At 36.8% G+C, this 18242-nt stretch overlaps 1 protein-coding gene across 50 annotated transcripts in view; it reads left to right on the top strand.

Annotated features, from left to right (window-relative positions):
* Positions 1-13959, top strand: part of MBNL1 (muscleblind like splicing regulator 1) — a 218314-nt gene extending 204355 nt beyond the window's left edge. For 17 of the 50 annotated variants that reach the window (XM_042235486.1, XM_060394720.1, XM_060394691.1 and 14 more), the window contains 4 exons: positions 3955-3990; positions 4684-4778; positions 7792-7866; positions 10544-13959. In XM_042235486.1, the coding sequence (XP_042091420.1) occupies positions 3955-3990; positions 4684-4778; positions 7792-7848 (188 nt within the window). In that variant the 3' untranslated portion in view covers positions 7849-7866; positions 10544-13959. The remainder of the gene's footprint in view (positions 1-3954; positions 3991-4683; positions 4779-7791; positions 7867-10543) is intronic. The other 33 variants (XM_060394739.1, XM_060394712.1, XM_060394678.1 and 30 more) reach the window with 3 other exon arrangements.
* Positions 13960-18242: the final 4283 nt, after the last annotated feature.

Here is an 18242-nt window from a genome sequence, read left to right as displayed (position 1 = left end):
GGGGTTCGATCCCTGGGTCAGGAAGATTCCCCTGGAGGAGGCCATGGCGACTCACTCCAGCACTCTTGCCTGGAGAATCTCATGGACAGAGGAGCCTGGCGGGCTACTGTCCATGGGGTTACAATGAGTCTGACACAACTGAAACGACTTAGCACTGCACATCTTCTGACTCACTCGTTCATCCATCTTTCTATTCATTCAGTCAACTACATCTCACTGCATCTCCCATCCCACTCCCACGTCTCCCAAGAAAGTTTTCTAGCCTTTTGCTTTTATACCCTCCATCTCATTTAAAGATAAATATAAGTAATTTGGACCATGTTCACACTGAAGAAATTTTTATTTTTTTTAATGGGTAGTCCATTTTTTTTTACCTTCACCCATTAAGACTAAATTCACTATTCATACAGAGTATATGTAATCTAATGTCTACTTATGTTGTAGGTATAAATTTCATGAAATAACACTTTTATTTACATCAGTTTTGTTTTCCTGAATTTATATTAAGTCCAATTCTAAACTTCAGTTTCAGTATTGGATAGATGTATCAGGCACCCCTGAAATTTCAGGATTCCCATCCTCACATCTCCTTTTCTTTCCCATCTCTACTCAAATGGTGATCCTATGCTGTCCAGTAGTCTGAGACAGGTTACCCAGTCTCCATTCTTCAGTTAACACTGGCCATTGCTGATGTAATCATTGTCCATGCTTAGACGATCCCTTGAATGCAGGTGCTCCAAGGCTTCTGTGCCTGCCTTGGGTACCAGCATCCTTGCCTAAGCTCCTTAGCCTCCCATGCAGCCCATTCCCTGGAAAGCCTGCTTCTGGCAGCACTGCTGTGAAAGAACACACCACCAGCCCAATTACCGAGGGGCCCTGCACGCTTCTGGAAGAATTTTTTTCTCTCTGCTTTCCTTCACCTTTTTTTGCCCACTTGGCATCCACAAAAGCATACTTCTCTTCCTAGCATATTGCGCTCAGTCATTGTAGGCTTGTGATTTTTAAAAACCTAAAAATAAGTTTGCTTTCAACAGCTTCAGCTTCACCTTGAGCGAACATTCCTAGAAAGAAGGAAACAGAAGTCCAGAAAACTTTCCTGAGGGGTTGGAATAAGAGGAGAGAAGCAGGGGATGGGGTTGCTTTTACAGAAAGAAAAGAAAACAAAACTTTCAATTATCACTTTTAGTATGATTAATGAAGTTAATAAAGATGGTTTATTTGAACCTTAGCATAGTGATTATAAATCTGGCTTGGAAGTTTAAATACAGTCTACCATAAGTTATACTTATTTTTTTCATATATAAAAACGAGATAATACTGGTAATTATTTCATAAAGTTATGTTTAAGTTAGTTTTAAGCATAATATAATAAAACATCTTCTTAAAGCGCTTTTACAGACAGGTCTGAGAGTTTGGAATGAAGCCAGGAACGTAGTAAGCACTGTTTTTTCCTGAACTCAGTAGAGACACAAAATATAACTCAACAGATTATAAAAATAAATTATATGAAGCTGTTTCTTCTTTAGACATCAATTTTAAGAGTAATTCAATTGATTGTGAACTTTTAGTTCTAAATGATATAGAGTATTTTTAGAAGGCTTTAAATCAGCTTTTTACTCCTATCATAATACACCTAAATAAGCTTGAATTACCACATGTAAATGCAAACCTCCAACAAAATCCCTATAGTTTTTTTCCTCTCTACTTTTTTCCCTTCTTGAACTGATTTGAACTACACATACATCTCATTGGTAAACTACTTTCCTAGTTTTATTTTCTGAATCTTCATAAAAATTAACTTAACATTTCAATTTAAAAATCATGTAATTAACATCTTGCATTCCTCAGAAGCACACCATTCTACTCTGTAAATACCTTTGTAGGAGAAATTTGAAATTGACAAATTCATTCACTTAAATTTTACCTTACGCTGAAAATTGAAGAAAAAATTTCAATTGGCTATTTATGCAATCATTCATAAACCAACCAATCTGATGTAAAGATGGCTATTATGGTCGTTTCCAAAGTGATTTTTGATTTCGGTAAGTGGGTCCTACAGCATTATGTCTTCATATTTGTGAGTTATTGCACCCTGGCTAGTATTTTCATTGCTGCCTTATGTTTATTTGCTGCGAATCCCTCTCAAAACTGTGTGCATTGGTTTTAATGGTAATGAGGAAGATAGCTCAAACTGAAATTCAAGTCCTAAAAGCTTTAGGGTTTGAGAGAGACAGGATAAGGTTAACTCATTTTCAGCATGTGCAGCCTTCCTTATGCATGGGATGAAACATAATAGACAAATTGCAGCATAATAATAAATAATAAATTTAAAACTTACCCTGGACAGTATTTAAAACAAATATGTCTCAAGTTCCACGTTATTCTTTTTCACTCATCTTTCATTCATTCTTTCCCAGTCTTCTGACCCAACTGTTGGAGGATAATGATGTCATAGAATCTAGGATATTTAAGTTTGCTTGCTCTACTGTCTCAAATTACTGGTCTCAGTTATCACTGATTTGTTTTTGTTGTCTTCCACAAGGCTTTGACTCAGTAGTGGTAGCAAATGACAGAGATCTTCAAGTGTCTTAATAAATAATGCTTATCAGTGTAATACTACTCCACCTGAGAGAATGGCTTGCTAGCTCTCTTCCTGAGTTTAATCATTGATCATTGTGCCCACAGTCTTAATTGTGATAACAATCTAATTGCAGCTGTTACGAGGATGCCAGTGAAGTAATCTATGCTTCTCAATGGCAGCTTTGTTTTGTAGGGCCATCTCTGACAAGACGCAATTGGCAGATTTTTTCTTAACAAATGTTCATCCCAGATGCTGCTAGTATGTAAATAGGATGTGCCAAGATTTAGATAGAAATATAAAATCATTTGATATTTTAAAACCTAGGAGTCTAAAATAATCTCATAGAAAGAACAGTAATTCAGTATATGGGAAAGTGCCCTGTGCTTGGTAAGATAAGGTAGATTTTCCAATGTTTATATGGCACAGAGAACAGGCACTATCTATGTAATGCTGATTTTAACGTTGTGGTCGAGCGATTGTGAACATCAGTGCCAACACCCCCTATGCAATGTATATCTTCATTATCCCCCATTGAGGGTTTTTATTCGAATCTAATTAACCATTTTTGAATGTGAAATTTTATAGAACACTTGCCGTTCTGAGAAGTCCTGAAGGTTTAAAACAGCAAGGAAAACCAGTCTGCTTTCTCAGATACCTTCTAAGTAAATCAGTTTGAGACTTTAAGAAAGTGTGTCCCATCTAAATGTTTTCTGTACATTTAAATTCCAAACTAAGGCAGTGCAGAATTTCAGTTTCTCCTTATGCCTTATTTATATTGCTTGGTATCCCTCCAAATAAAATTCCTATACGGTTGATCACAACCCCTTGCATTTCTGTGTGGTTGCTGCTACATTGAACAGGGAAATAAATAAAACTAAGGGAATGAAATGAGTGCTTTGGTTTCATTACATTATTAAGTCAGCTCTGTGCGTTGAATTATTTAGCCTCTTAGTAAATTTCTCTTAATTATTTAACATGTGCTCAAGTCATATGTTAAAAAGTCAGAAATAGCAAAGCCACCAGATGGCCAGTAACCAGATTAAAACAAAACAAATTGCAGTATTATTTTTAAAAGAATTAAGCAGGTTTCCATTTTTTAAAAAAAATTAACTTTTATTTATAGGCAGCAATTAGGAGAAACAAAGTGTACCAGCACACAGTTAAACTGGCTTTTATTCTTCACTTGAGACTAGTTCTAATTGATCACTATGCTATTGTATGATTTGATTGTGCTGACAGTTACATGCCACTGTTCCCATAATAACAATTTTTCTTCTTTGTTCAAATGAATTTCCTAATTACACGTGTGATGGGATGTTTTAATTCTTTTCCCTTTTCAAATCCACCTTCCTGTTGCAATGCATGATGGGCAGGCTCAATATTGTGCATGACACCCGCTACAAGTGTTGGTAGGTGCCAGCTTTGTTTCTTGATTATCTTAAACCTATGGTGCACCTCACAGCCCCTCAAAATCCACTGCTGAGTTTAACTTTTATCTATTGGGCAAGTCCATTTCCTTTTTACTAACACCTGTCAATTAAATGCCATTTTCTATTTAATTGACATGGACTCACATAAATGTTTTCTTTACACACAAGTTTCCTTTAGTCACCTTTGGTGGATTTTGATTGGACTATGAGTTCTGGTGTGTTAAAAAAAAAAAAAACTATCTCATAAAAGTAATATATTGTGTATTTTTATAATAGTAAATAAGAAAACATACTTTTATTCAAAAACAGATAATTGTATATATGAAGTAAATATCTGTATTTTGACTTAGATTTTGAATGTCTAACTGTGAACACGATATAGAATTCTTGGTGTTGACTTAGCAAATTAAGCCTGTTTGTGTCAATTTTCTTGATTTGATGGTAACAAGCTTTTTTCCCCTTTTTTTTCTCTTTCATCCCCCTTCCCCCTCTCTCCTTGGAATGTTGTCCTGCTTTGCGCTGTGATTGCATGTCACTCGCTGGTGATGATGTCCCGTCACATGGCTTACTGCTGTGATAAATACCATGCCCAATTATCTCCTCCATGTTGCCATGGTTTCCATATTGCTACACTCTTCTGTATGTTTGCTTATATGATTTTCCCTCCGAAAGTTCCCATGGTGCACGGTGCTACGCCAGCCACTGTGTCCGCAGCAACAACATCTGCCACAAGTGTTCCCTTCGCTGCAACAGCCACAGCCAACCAGGTTTGCTAATTTACAGCTTTGTTTCTTAAAAACCAACTCTAATAGGGCTCAATCCAACAGCCCTTACGCACGTGGATTTCCCATTGAGGTCAGTGGGGAATCGTGTGTCCGTGAGGGCTGTAGAGGGTGCTTTAATAGCATGGGGTTTCAAAGATACCTCTTGTTGGCCTACACATTCTTTCTATGATGAGCAGCAGAATGCTTTTATGCCATTTATAAGTGCTCCAAAGTTGTCGCAGCTCCATTTCTAAAGCTACTAAAATGATATTTACACAAGCAATTCTCAGTTGGTCTCAAATCAAAATCATGCAGGTTTTTTGACCAATCAAAATTATATCAGGTAGTGTATACAGATGTTGAACTATAGTACTGTACACCTGAAATTTATGTAATAAAAAGTAATTTTAAAAATATAGGTGATTTTAAGGGTTTTGTTACAAGCATTGGAGATATATATATATAGTTTCTTGCCTAAATTCTTAATAAAAAACAAAATATTTAAATGTGCTATATATGCCACAAACAACCACTCTTGTAAATAGTTTGTTATAAATTCATTAGTTTTATTTGATAAGCAGATTGAATACTCAAAATAAGTTAAAATAAGTAAGTGTTCAAGTTTTGATTCTCATGATTTAAGTGAAAAAATAAAATTCATAAGTTCTCTTACTTCTGTAACTACTCAGCATAAATGTTAGAGGGTTATGAAGGAAAGAAGAAGGCACCAAGTATAGCAATTAGAGTCATTCTGTGCTCCATATAAGCCTATGGAGTGACAAATACACAGGGTTGTTTTTTAAGTAAAAGGAATATGTTTCAGAAATTTAAATTTCATAATGTAATTATTCAAAAGAAAATAATTATTAAAATATTTAGAATTTAAAATCCGCATGGATTCAGCTAGCATTTTTAGCTCCTATTTAAAATTAAAGTCTAGAAAATACTGGTTGAATCAAAATCAAATTTATGTAAAGTAGTTTTTGGCTTGAAAGTATAGATAGATTTGTTATGAAAGCAAGTTCAATAGGGTTATCAGCATATGAAATATCTAGAGTCCAATCAAATTTCAGATAATTCACAGACCAAGTTAAATATAACCAAATGAATCTCAAAAACAAAACAAAACAAGCAGTATCAGATGGATATCAATGTGTTGCCCCTTTGGGAAAAGAAGACCAATTAAATGCCATTTGAATTTGCAGTCATCACTATAAGGAGGAGCCAGCCTTGTTTCTGCAGTACGCCATGTACCATTGAAGAAGAACTATAAACTATAAGTATAGTCACTAAAAACTTTCAAAAGCAGCATGCCAAAATGGATGTATTTTAAAGTTTCAGACAAGCTTTAAACATTTCTTGGCAAAGAATCATTAGTTTTTCTGAAGTTTGTCAAAATAGCCTTGGATTTTTGCTAACACATCAGACTCATTTACAAGAATGCTAGATTGTGCATATGTGGCATGTTAGTAATCTATGGCAGAAATTTCTTAATGGATTCAGTGCAATCTATTTATGGTGCAGATCAGTGATGCTGAACTCTCTTGTGTGTACCTTGCATGACTATAGAATTGCTGGTGTAAGCAGAACTACAGCAAAGCAAATTTCAACATGCCCTTGGCCACCTTGGTTGTAGGGGACACTTTACTTTTTGCATTGTGCTGTGACCATTTCATGCATAATCTTGGGTCTTCATACTGTTCGACAACCAGAAGAAAGAAAAGGGAATGGATATATATATACACACATATATTATATCTACATATACATACATATGTATATGCCTACAGTACATTAGCGATGCTGGAAATAGCTGATGCCACAAAATGCAGCCTGCATGCATGCAGAAGTTTATAGCTGGCCCTTCATCTGCATCGATTGGTGTTGAAGGTCCTTGGTATGTTTCGACAGCCCCATCCTTGATGCTTCTACACTGTTGGGTGCAACATCCTGTCCTGCAGCAGCAGGAAAAATGGTATGAGAAGCTTCATTATGCTTGGAGCACATTTTCGTGCCATTTGCCAGTGCTGTAAAATTGTGTAAAGATGTCAGCTGAGAAATGGAAATAAAATAGAGCCATACTAATTTACACTCCAGACTGTGGATTGTAATACGTTGAGGTAGTTAGTCTAGGACATCTAGATGGAAACAGCAACAAAATGCCTTCATGTATGCGATTTCACTCTTCTCCCATCAACCTTGCTGAAATGAGATTAGTGCCAGTTTAGAGATGAGAAAACCTAAGTATAGAGTAATGAAGCGCTTTGCTCACGTATACACACCCAGAAATGGGTCACTAGGGGTTGGACCTGTGCCGTGTTGCCTCTCCCAGTATAGCAGTCATCATTCTGGGTAGAGGATTGGGCTACAAATTGGAAAATGTTGGCTGTTGGGATGATTGAAACAAGTCACCTCTATATTGGTTCCTTACTGTGTTTTCTGTCAAGTTTTGTCATTTTCTTGCCCGTTTGAAATGAAATAAAATGTGCAATCAGGATTCAGGAATATGTTCTGAAGTAGACTTACATGCTTTTATCCGGTTCTTTTGAAATACTCCTTTATAATTATTACCTGGTATTTTTCACTTGGAAAAAAATGTTAGATATCATAAGTTGAATGAAAATGTAGAAATTGGTTGCACAAAAAAAGGCAAGACATTGCCTACTTTGCTTTCTAGAATACTGAATAACTGAAACCACAGGTGCGTGTGTGTAGGCCAACAAAAAGGGCTTCTTTCAATTACTGCTCTGCATGAATTTTTGATAGTTTTACTTCTCTTACTTCCTAAAAACTGATATAACATTTATAGAATAGTATTTAACACAAAGATTTTAAACAATGAGTTGCTACTTTGGCATTAAGTTTACATTAACTTACTGTTATGTTGATCAGATAAGGACTGTCACCTCACAGCTGAATTTCACTTTCTTAAAAAATTTAATATTAAGATGTTTTCATCTCTTGGTTGTTTGCTTGCTTGCATGGATCATTCATTAAATAATCTTTTATTTGCTAGATACCCATAATATCTGCCGAACATCTGACTAGCCACAAGTATGTTACCCAGATGTAGAATTTTCATCACTAAACAGTAAGTTCATTATGTAATATTGAGTGTATATTCATGGTGGTTTTCTTTTTAAGATAACAATTGTGTAATGCACTTAAAAAATTTTGCAAAATTTCAAAAAATGTATTTCTATAGAACTCACAATTTTAACTTAGATGGGTTATGAGGAATTTTAATGTATGAATTTATAAGAAATATGCTAATATAATTTAAATATGCATAATATTTAAATATATAAATGAGGATATATATTTTTTTAAAAATTTTGTACTAGAAATAAGCACAATCGTGAAGGAAAAATACAGCTTAAAACTAAATAGAAGGTGTAGATCAGGGACTGGCAAGCTTCTCCTTCAAAGATGAGATAGTAAATACTTTTGGTTGTGTGGGCCATAGGGCTGCTCTGCTGATGTAGCATGAATGCAGGCAGAGACAGTGTGTAAATGAAAGGGTGTGCTGTGTCCCAATTAAACTTTATTGGTGGCGCTAGTGGCAAAGAACCCACCTGCCAATGCAGGAGACATAAGAGACACAGATCTCTGGGCTGGGAAGATCCCCTGGAGGAGGGCATGGCAACCCACTCCAGTATTCTTGCCTGGAAAATCCCATGGACCAAGGAACATGGTGGGCTATGGGTCATAAGGTCACAAAAAGTTGGACACACACAAAAATAGGCAGTAGGCAGTATTTAGCTTACAGGCAATAGTTTGCTGATCCCTAGTATAGGTCAGCATTTATTTTCTTCAAAAATTTCTTGCTAAATCCTAAATGAGAACATGTACCCAGTTTACCCCATGCTTCATCACAGCGGGGTCATTAGGATATAAAGAGCCTGATTTAAATATATTCATGCATTCATATATGCACACGCATACACACACACGCACACATCTACCTGAATATTTGCTCAAATAGTTTAAAAGTCTTGTGGTTTCTTTTCAGACACATTGACTTGCAAAGATGACCATGTTTCATCCTTTTAGAGCATGTTTTATTCTTATGCATTCATACAAGTTATCTACCTGCTCAGAATTATATTAGGTATTTCTTTTTATATTTAAGAAGAGATACAATGCTTAAAACTGAATCTGGTAAATAAGATGAGTGATCATTCTTTCTTTGTTGCTTCCTTTCATTCATTTATCTGTGCATTAACACATTTATAAATGATTTTTTTGTGTTAGCTACTGTGTGTTAGTTACCAGGTCAATGAAATAAAGATCGACAGTCAATGAGATGATGATGGAAATTTTAGCACTCTTCATTAAAATAAGAGAGCTGTGAACAAATTCCTCTAGGAACAAAGATGAAGGAGCAGCTCTTCATAACTGAGTCAGAAATTAAGTGAATTTGAACAGTGAAGGTTGATGCAAAGAGAAAGGAGATATCAGAGGCTTATAGAAGAGGGGACAGGATATTGAATCAGGAGATAGTGTTAGGAAACCAGTTCAGAGGCCCTTGTAATAATAATCCATAGGAAGAGCTCGTCAAAGGATGAACTCATACACAAGAAGACAGACACAACTTGAAATAAAGGAATGATAAACTCAATCCGAGATGCACTACCAAAGCATGCTGCAATCATGAATTAAATTACTGAAACTGATTTTTATTTCATAAGCGCTCTCAGTGCAGTTCTCATAATAAGGTTTATTATTCTGTACAATATAATAGTACATCACTTTGTAGTACATAGGTTTGGGAGTAGAGTTCTTCTTTTGACATGTTAAAAAAAAAACACATTTCAAGCTTTTATAGTCAGTTAGGTATGTATATATATAAACAAGTTCTGTTTCTTAGCAATAATCCAGGTTCAGAAAAAATACAAAATGGCTGTGGAGTTCATCAGTTAGCAAAACAGTAGATATGTCAGTATTGAAACTTAAGCTCTTTAAGGTTCTGTTTATTTAACAAATACCTACACATTTTCATGAGAAGCTGCAATATTTAGAATGGTTTTTGAGTGGAGCCAGAATGGTGATTTTTTTTAATTCTCAAGTTGTATAAAAGCATAGTTGAATATGTAAGATTCTATGGGAACAAATTTCATGTAACAGCTGGAATTATTAAGTCAGAAGTACATTGTAATATCAGTTCAACCTGAATTTGTCAAGAGCATAAGGAATGATTTTTCTTTTTCTTGCCTTTAGGAGAAAAAATCCAAACTGCAAATTATCCAAAGCAGTCACTTAGAGTATCATCTTTTTTTTTTTTTTTTTTTGCAAACACATACTGTGTTAATCCAGCATCCACATAGAACAAATTGTGTTTAATAGGACTGTTTCATGGATTTTAATTTTGTGGGCCAAATCATTACTTCTGAAACCTATTAAACTTTAGAAAGAAGTAAAGTGAGTTGTAAATTCTGTCCCACAATGATAGTGCTAAAAAGAGCTCTGCTGTATTATGCCCCTTGATTCTGCAAATGTTTTTTATACTTTAAGCTGTGTATTGGCTGATATTTGTTCAGAGACTACAATTTTATGAAGCTGTTAGTGTCATTTTATTCTCAAAGAGACAATAAACACATTTTGGTCCTTTGTACCTGCGATGTGTTTTTTGTTTTTACGTGAAGGTGCTGCCATTCCTGTGTTCACTCTTTAAACCAAGAAATACAGTTTTCATGTTGAATGTATATGGGAAACTGCTGTTAGATATTGTCTGTTTTAACAGAAGGTTATCTCTTTTTCCCTTGTAGATCGTACTAAAGAGGAAAGGACAGTGTGCTTGGTTAGAGTAAAGGACAAGGTCATTAGCCATATTGTATATACCGTCAAGCAACCACACACAAAAACCCCTCAGCCACAAGACATCCACATACTGCATGTTAACCAGAAGAAAAGACAACAAGGAAACCCACTGCACACTGTTGCCTATACACTTTGTACATTTAATTGATATTTGTGCTGAGGTGATACTCCTGTCTAAAAGAACAACATTGTCTTTCTTTTCTAGCACAGAGTGATGCATTCAAATATGCAGACCTAATTAGTTTCCTATATATTCATGCCATCTTGAAAAGACAGACTATGGTGTAACCATGATTCTATTATGTATTGGTACGTCTGTAGACCAAGATATAATTTTTTAAAAATAAGTTTATTTCTTTCAAGGTTTACAAATAACAAAGGTGCACCTTGTATTTAAAATTGCCATTATAGATGAGAGCGTGCATGCACAGTCATTTTTGTTTGAGTAATATTTTTAATGTAATAGATTTTAAGATGTGGTGAGGGAGGGATCTGACAGAGATGAATGTGCCAAGCAAAACCACAACTGTGTATCTTTTAAAGCACATCATGGCTTTAAGTACCATGTTGTTAAGGATTCTCATGAAGTGCCATAGACTGTACATCAAATTAGAGTATTATTTCTTCAGTGTTATTGTTTTCAGAGCCACATTTTGTTGCTTATTTGCTAGTACTAATCAGTCAAAGGGCACCATTCTTTTTTTTTTTGGAAACCAAAGCTGTCTCAGAAATGGCCAATTTAACTTTACAGTAACAAAATAGACAGCACAACACAGACTCTCTCAATACAGATAAACTCACACATACTGGAGATTATATATAATAGATATATATAAAAATTATTTTAATGCATTGTAGTGTAATATTTATGCCTACTATACTGTATAACATGTTATTCAAAAGGGATATGCCATTTCTGAGACACGATAACAAAAAAAAGTTTGAGGAAATTATTTTGCTTCTATTTATAGCTCTGTCAAAAGTCAGAAGACTCTAAATGCTTTGCAAAAATGGTTTCACATTTGCTTAAATGCTTCATCACAGTCACATTTAAAATAGTGACTCTAAACAAAGAAGAAAGCAGCACTGTCATCAGATGCATGATAAACCAAAATATGAAAATGGGAAATGTTTAATTAACCTAGTCATTGGGTGGGTTAAGTACATGGGTGAATTTTATATGTGATTTGTTTTGTTTTGTTTTGTTCAGATTTACTGCTTATAGCCTTAGAAAGCCTTTTACAAATTAAAAAAAAAATAGATGTGCATTCAGTTTTTAAGAATGGATTCATCCAAAGGAATTCCTTTTTTGTGGTTTGGATGTTGCAGCTAGTAAAGGATATTTTTGCTCTGTTCAGCAGTTCTAAAATTGCTGAAGTAGGGGCCAGGTCACTGGTAGTTCTAGTATGGAATGGGAGAAGTGAAAGTTCAGTTCTAGAACTTTCCATACTTCCAAGTTTACTGCAAGTTTTTATGCTTGAGAGAGATGCTTTCTAATATAAGACTGATGTGTTGATTTTACTGATTGTACTGTACATCTATTAAAGCCTTAGATTATTACATTACGGGTTGGAACCCATACCAATGTAATTTCAATCGTGTTAAGAGAGTAATGGTGACTCCACATGTTATTGTAGTTAGTTACATTATAGAATATTACTTATTTTTCTTGTTAAAGTGTAGTTTTTCATTTCCTACATTTATTAGATTTCATTTTCTATTAACAATTGAATACCATTTCAGTTTATAGACTCTTGTTTTAGTAGATTTTACCGATGAACTTTTCAAAATACAAAAAAAAAGTAGTTTTTTCCTTCATAACATACTCAGTTTTGAATTACATGTAGTGTCATATGAATATTCGTATTGTTAACTAAATGATTTATATTTTACTGATTTAATATTAAAAGTGTAAGAATGTCAGTCATTGTTAGTTCTTGTCTAGTTTTCATTAAAGAACAAAGATCTTTTATATGGATATCTTATAAATATATAATCATTGCTAAGTAAGAAGTTAAGTTGTTGCTATCGCAACAATCCTGGCAGACAATTGAGTAATATTTTGATGATTTATTTTGTTTGTAATTAGTTATTATAAGAAGATCTAGATCCTAGATATTAGAATAAAATTTATTTTCTACTGTATCCATTTCAAATGTTAAAGTATTGTTTAATATTTTTGAAATCCCTGAATATCAGGCCTTGTTATAAATAAGCTGCATAATCAATAAATAGAACAAGGGACTTTTTGTTGATAATCCAAATACTCAAAGTTTACGTAATGAGAATTATAGCGTGTGTGCAAACTCTTGAGGGTTGATTATGCTGCAATTTAGCATGTTGGAACGTCTAGAGAGAAGGTTGACTTTTTGCACTTCTGTATATAGTCAAAAGAGAGAAACCTGTATAATAGTAAGATCTTATTTTGAATAAAAACGTCTATAATTACAAGGAGTTTTGTTAAGGCTAATAAAATGACAGACTGAGCAAAATTGCTTGCAAAAGTGGCACAGAGTTAGCACTCCATACCCCTTCAAACATGTTGCTTTGCTTTTTTGTGGACAGCTTGTAGTTTGCCAGGATTTTTTCAGCTGGAAAGATATGCCATCCTTCCAAGATCTCATGACTGACAAAAACTCCATTGGGCCAAATCTGCCTGAAGATCATTACCAAAAATAGCAGGTCCTTCAACCATTAAGGTGAAATCATGGATCAGATATTCCTTACATTTTTCAAAAACTACTGCATGTTTAAAACGTCAACAAAACAACAAAAAAAAGAGAGAGAAAGAACTATACTAAGGACATATACTATTCAAATCAGTTTCTGCCAATTTCAGTGGTTTACTGTTCACAAAAAAAAAAAAAGAAAAAAAATCTTCAAAACAAGTATTGACTTTCACAAAATTTCAACCATAAACAGGCAAACCAAACAGCACACCGTAGCTATAGTTGTTATGTGATTGTTTTTTAATTGCTGTAGGAGCCTGTTCTTTCAGCAGGTGAAAAAGATAAAACACAGTTCAATTTTCACGGTTTTAATTTTCAACTCAGAAGCACTCAAAAAGGCAAATGTGATAATGGGCACTTGTTTACTGAATTAGTGTATCCAGCCTTCACTCCAGCTGGTTATAATGTTGCACTTATCAGCAACCCTACACTTTCATCTGCTGAAAGGACAGGTGTGCTTGGTTTTACTATTATGTAATCACAACTTACTTTCTGCTTGTAGTTGCTTAAAATTATGTATTTTGTCTTGGGCTGCAATTTGTTTTATGCTTATTTTATTATTACTGCAGTAGTTGACTTTGCTGTATGGAAAAATAAAGTGAAATTGCCCTAATAAAACTTCTCTTTCTTAAGTATGTTTGTGTACCTGAGATTGAAGTGTTATTATTTTTGCGCGTTTCATGCATTCATGCATGTCTGTCTTGACAAACAATGATATGGAAATTCATCGTCAGGTGTTAACTGGCGGCAAATGGGGCCTTGACTCTTCTCCCCACTAGCCTCTCATGCTCAAGGGGAAAATCTGAATCATGTGTTGCCACCCACTGCCCAGTGCTTTTGAAAAATCTTCTCCTTTCCTCTGACACTTCAACTGCTGTTTGATGTATTTTAGGTTCAGGAGGGGAGAACTCTTGAGGGGAAAAAAAGAAATTCTCTTTATCAATTCCGAATCACAGTCTTTCTGTAAATGGAATTTTATTTGCCTAACTACCCCAGGAGACTGGCACTGGAAATCAGGCAATCTGAGAGAATATTTCAATAATGAAATAATGATGACTTGATTCAGAGGGATAGACGTTTATGCACACACACAGCTGACACACAGGCCGTGAGATGACTCACTCTTGAATGTGAGTGTGTGTGTGTGTGTGTGAGAGAGAGAGCTTTTTAAATGGTGAATTAAAAATCCAGTTGAAGTGAGACCTGGTCTCCCATACGGCTTTGCATTTTTCAATTTTCACCGATAGTGAAAGCCAAAGTTCCAGTGTGAAGAAATTTGCTCCTTCATTGAGTGCTACTTTGTGTGACTGTGGTACTTGGTATTTGGTCAGGGATGGCAAATTCTCCTTTGTAGTCAATGCTTGTTTTCTAAAACTTACTGCAGAAGAAAATAATTAATACAGTTCTGTTATGGGTTGAGTTTTGCATAGCATTTCTGTTCTTTTCAGTGGACTCAACTAATTCAAGCTACTCAAGACAGTAGCTGCCCTGGGGTGACTGTCTAAAGCAGGGGTTCACAACATTTTTGAGTAACATCAAAACATCTAGCTCCTCTCCAATTAGAGTACTTTTGGGTATCTTTTAATTGAAAACATACAGTATCAAAAAGCCATTGTACTATTTTTACTAATCACAACAGCCTATTCATGCATCTGAAAAATGGTAATTTGAGCTACTCATTCTCCAGGCAGTGCTTATTGTTCAGAAGGAATTATTACTGCAGCAACCGCTAGGGGTCCTCAGCTCACAGGATGGGATCAGGTTAAAGCCTCTGCCTGGAATGGCGGGAGACCCGGGTTCAATCGCTGAGTCGGGAAGATCCCCTGGAGAAGGAAATGGCAACCCACTCAAGTACTCTTGCCTGAAGAATCCCATGGAGGGAGGAGCCTGGTAGGCTATAGTCCATGGGGTCGCAAAGAGTCGGACATGACTGAGCGACTTCACTCACTTCCCTTTCTTATTTCATTACAGACCCTAGACGTTCATGGAGTTTACACTTTGGAATGACCCTGAAGTTCAGTGACGATCTAAATTTTACTGAGGCACACCTCCATACAGCAAATAGCCACTTGACATGTCAGCGAAGCTGTGAACCTGTGGGACAGTCAGCAATGAGATTTTGCTTTTTTTTTTTTACTCCATTCACTGATGAGTCTGAGGCAGTCACCTATTTGAAATAGTCTTAGATGGGGAAACAGTGGAAACAGTGTCAGACTTTATTTTGGGGGGCTCCAAAATCACTGCAGATGGTGACTGCAGCCATGAAATTAAAAGATGCTTACTCCTTGGAAGAAAAGTTATGACCAACCTAGATAGCATATTCAAAAGCAGAGACATTACTTTGCCGACTAAGGTCCATCTAGTCAAGGCTTTGGTTTTTCCTGTGGTCATGTATGGATGTGAGAGTTGAACTGTGAAGAAGGCTGAGTGCTGAAGAATTGATGCTTTTGAACTGTGGTGTTGGAGAAGACTCTTGAGCGTCTCTTGGACTGCAAGGAGATCCAACCAGTCCATTCTGAAGGAGTTCAGCCCTGGGATTTCTTTTGGAAGGAATGATGCTGAAGCTGAAGCTCCAGTACTTTGGCCACCTCATACGAAGAGTTGACTCACTGGAAAAGACACTGATGCTGGGAGGGATTGGGGGCAGGAGGAGAAGGGGACGACAGAGGATGAGATGGCTGGATGGCATCATCAACTCGATGGACTTGAGTCTGAGTGAACTCCGGGAGTTGGTGATGGACAGGGAGGCCTGGCATGCTGCGATTCATGGGGTCGCAAAGAGTCGGACATGACTGAGCGACTGAACAGACTGACTATATATTCTGGAGAAAAATGTTATTATTCAAGATTTGGAAACTTTTGACAGAACATATCCATTTAAAGTATTCAAAGTCTGTTGCATAACATCATGAAGAGATACAAAAATGAGAAAATGTAGAGAATTAAATGTTAAAGGATTTGTTTTGACTTCCCTTGACCTTTCAAAACAACACTGGGCCTTGTTGAAGTGACTCTAAAGTGGCCTTGGGCCATGACTGGCCATGGCTCAGCCTCCAGCACATGGTCCTCCCATGGCTGGTCCATCCTATGCAGCACTTGGGGTGGGTAGTAAATCTGAAGCTACTCTCAGGTTGTGGCTGTGAGGCCATGCAGGGCCACAGCTTCCCTCTGAACTTCTTAAGAGCTGGGCTCGGTTCTTAAAGGGCCTCAGGTACTCTGAACCCTACCATAGCAAAATACAGGTGTGTGCTGGAGCTGACCTGGGCCAGGACGCAGTGAGCTAGCTTCGAAGCCCTGCAGCCAAACACCCTCAGAGTTGCCTGCACTTGCTCTGGGTAGCTGTCATCCTCAGCTCTTCTATCCTACCCCCCACCTCCACCTCACCTCCACTGGGGGGGGTGCAGAGGTAACCAAGGCAACCGGAGCTACTCTTGTGTGTCTTCTGAGAAAGCAGCCCCTTGGTTCTCTTTTATTGTTGTGCGAGCTGTGTGTTTTTTTTTTTTTTTTAATTCATGTGATATTTTTCTTTTGCTAATTAAATGTTAGGGAAAACATATAGCCTGCTCTTGAGTGTACTGTTTCAGGGAAAACAGCAGTGGCAGATTAGAACACAGATAAAATCTGCTGCTATTAGTGGCTGTTTAAGTCTTTCAGAAACAATCTACAGAAGCAAGTGTGATCAGTTTTTTTCTCCCTAGTTGGGTTTCATGATGATAAAACAGAGGGTTTCTTTTTTTAACAGATAAAGAATAAACCTGAAACTTCATTCACAGTGGTGGGGAGCCACTAGGCTGTTATGTAAATTGTAACTGCCGCTCTTAGTCACGTTGGCCCCTTGTTGGAGCTTGGCTGTTGAATCTCTGCTCTTGGAATTTAGCAGAGCCTGATGGTTAAATTAAAAGACGCTTACTCCTTGGAAGAAAAGTTATGACCAACCTAGATAGCATATTGAAATGCAGAGACATTATTTTGCCAACAAAGGTCCGTCTAGCCAAGGCTACGTTTTTTCCAGTGGTCACGTATGGATGTGAGAGTTGGACTGTGAAGAAAGCTGAGCGCTGAAGAATTGATGCTTTTGAACTGTGGTGGTGGAGACGACTCTTGAGAGTCCCTTGGACTGCAAGGAGATCCAACCAGTCCATCCTAAGGGAGATCAGCCCTGGGATTTCTTTGGAAGGAATGATGCTAAAGCTGAAACTCCAGTACTTTGGCCACCTCATGTGAAGAGTTGACTCATTGGAAAAGACTCTGCTGCTGGGAGGGATTGGGGGCAGGAGGAGAAGGGGATGACAGAGGATGAGATGGCTGGATGGCATCACTGACTCGACGGACATGAGTCTGAGTGAACTCCGGGAGTTGGTGATAGGCAGGGAGGCCTGGCATGCTGCAGCTCATGGGGTCACAAAGAGTCGGACACAATTGAGTGACTGAACTGAACTGAACTGAACTGATGGTTGGGTTAAACTGTGGCTTCAGGTGGGCCTGTGTGATTCCATTTGCAATGGGCATGGTTCACTGGAGGGAAGTTTTAACCACTGCAATCACTGCTTGTGCCATGGTCGTAAATACATCGCCTAGGAAATAAAAAAGTATCAGTTACAGGGCAGGAATAGAGATGCAGACTTGGAGAACACACTTGTGGACACAGCAAGGAAGGAGAGGGTGGGATGAATTGGAAGAGGAGCGTTGACATACATACATTACCATGTGTAAAACATAGCTAGTGGGAAGCTGCTGTATAACATGGAGCTGAACTCCACGCTCTGTGATGACCTAGAGGGATGAGAGGGAGGTTCAAGAGGGAGAGGATATATATATATATATGTGTGTGCTTATAACTGATCTATGGTGTTGTGTGGCAGAAACCAACATAACATTGTAAAACAATTCTCTTCCAATTAAAAATAAATGAAAAAGC

This window comes from Ovis aries, chromosome 1 (assembly GCF_016772045.2).
Source record: "Ovis aries strain OAR_USU_Benz2616 breed Rambouillet chromosome 1, ARS-UI_Ramb_v3.0, whole genome shotgun sequence".
In the NCBI taxonomy this organism is placed as follows: Eukaryota; Metazoa; Chordata; class Mammalia; order Artiodactyla; family Bovidae; genus Ovis; species Ovis aries.
The sequence above is the reverse complement of the archived record's forward strand: the minus strand, read 5'-3'. Positions and strand labels throughout refer to the sequence as shown.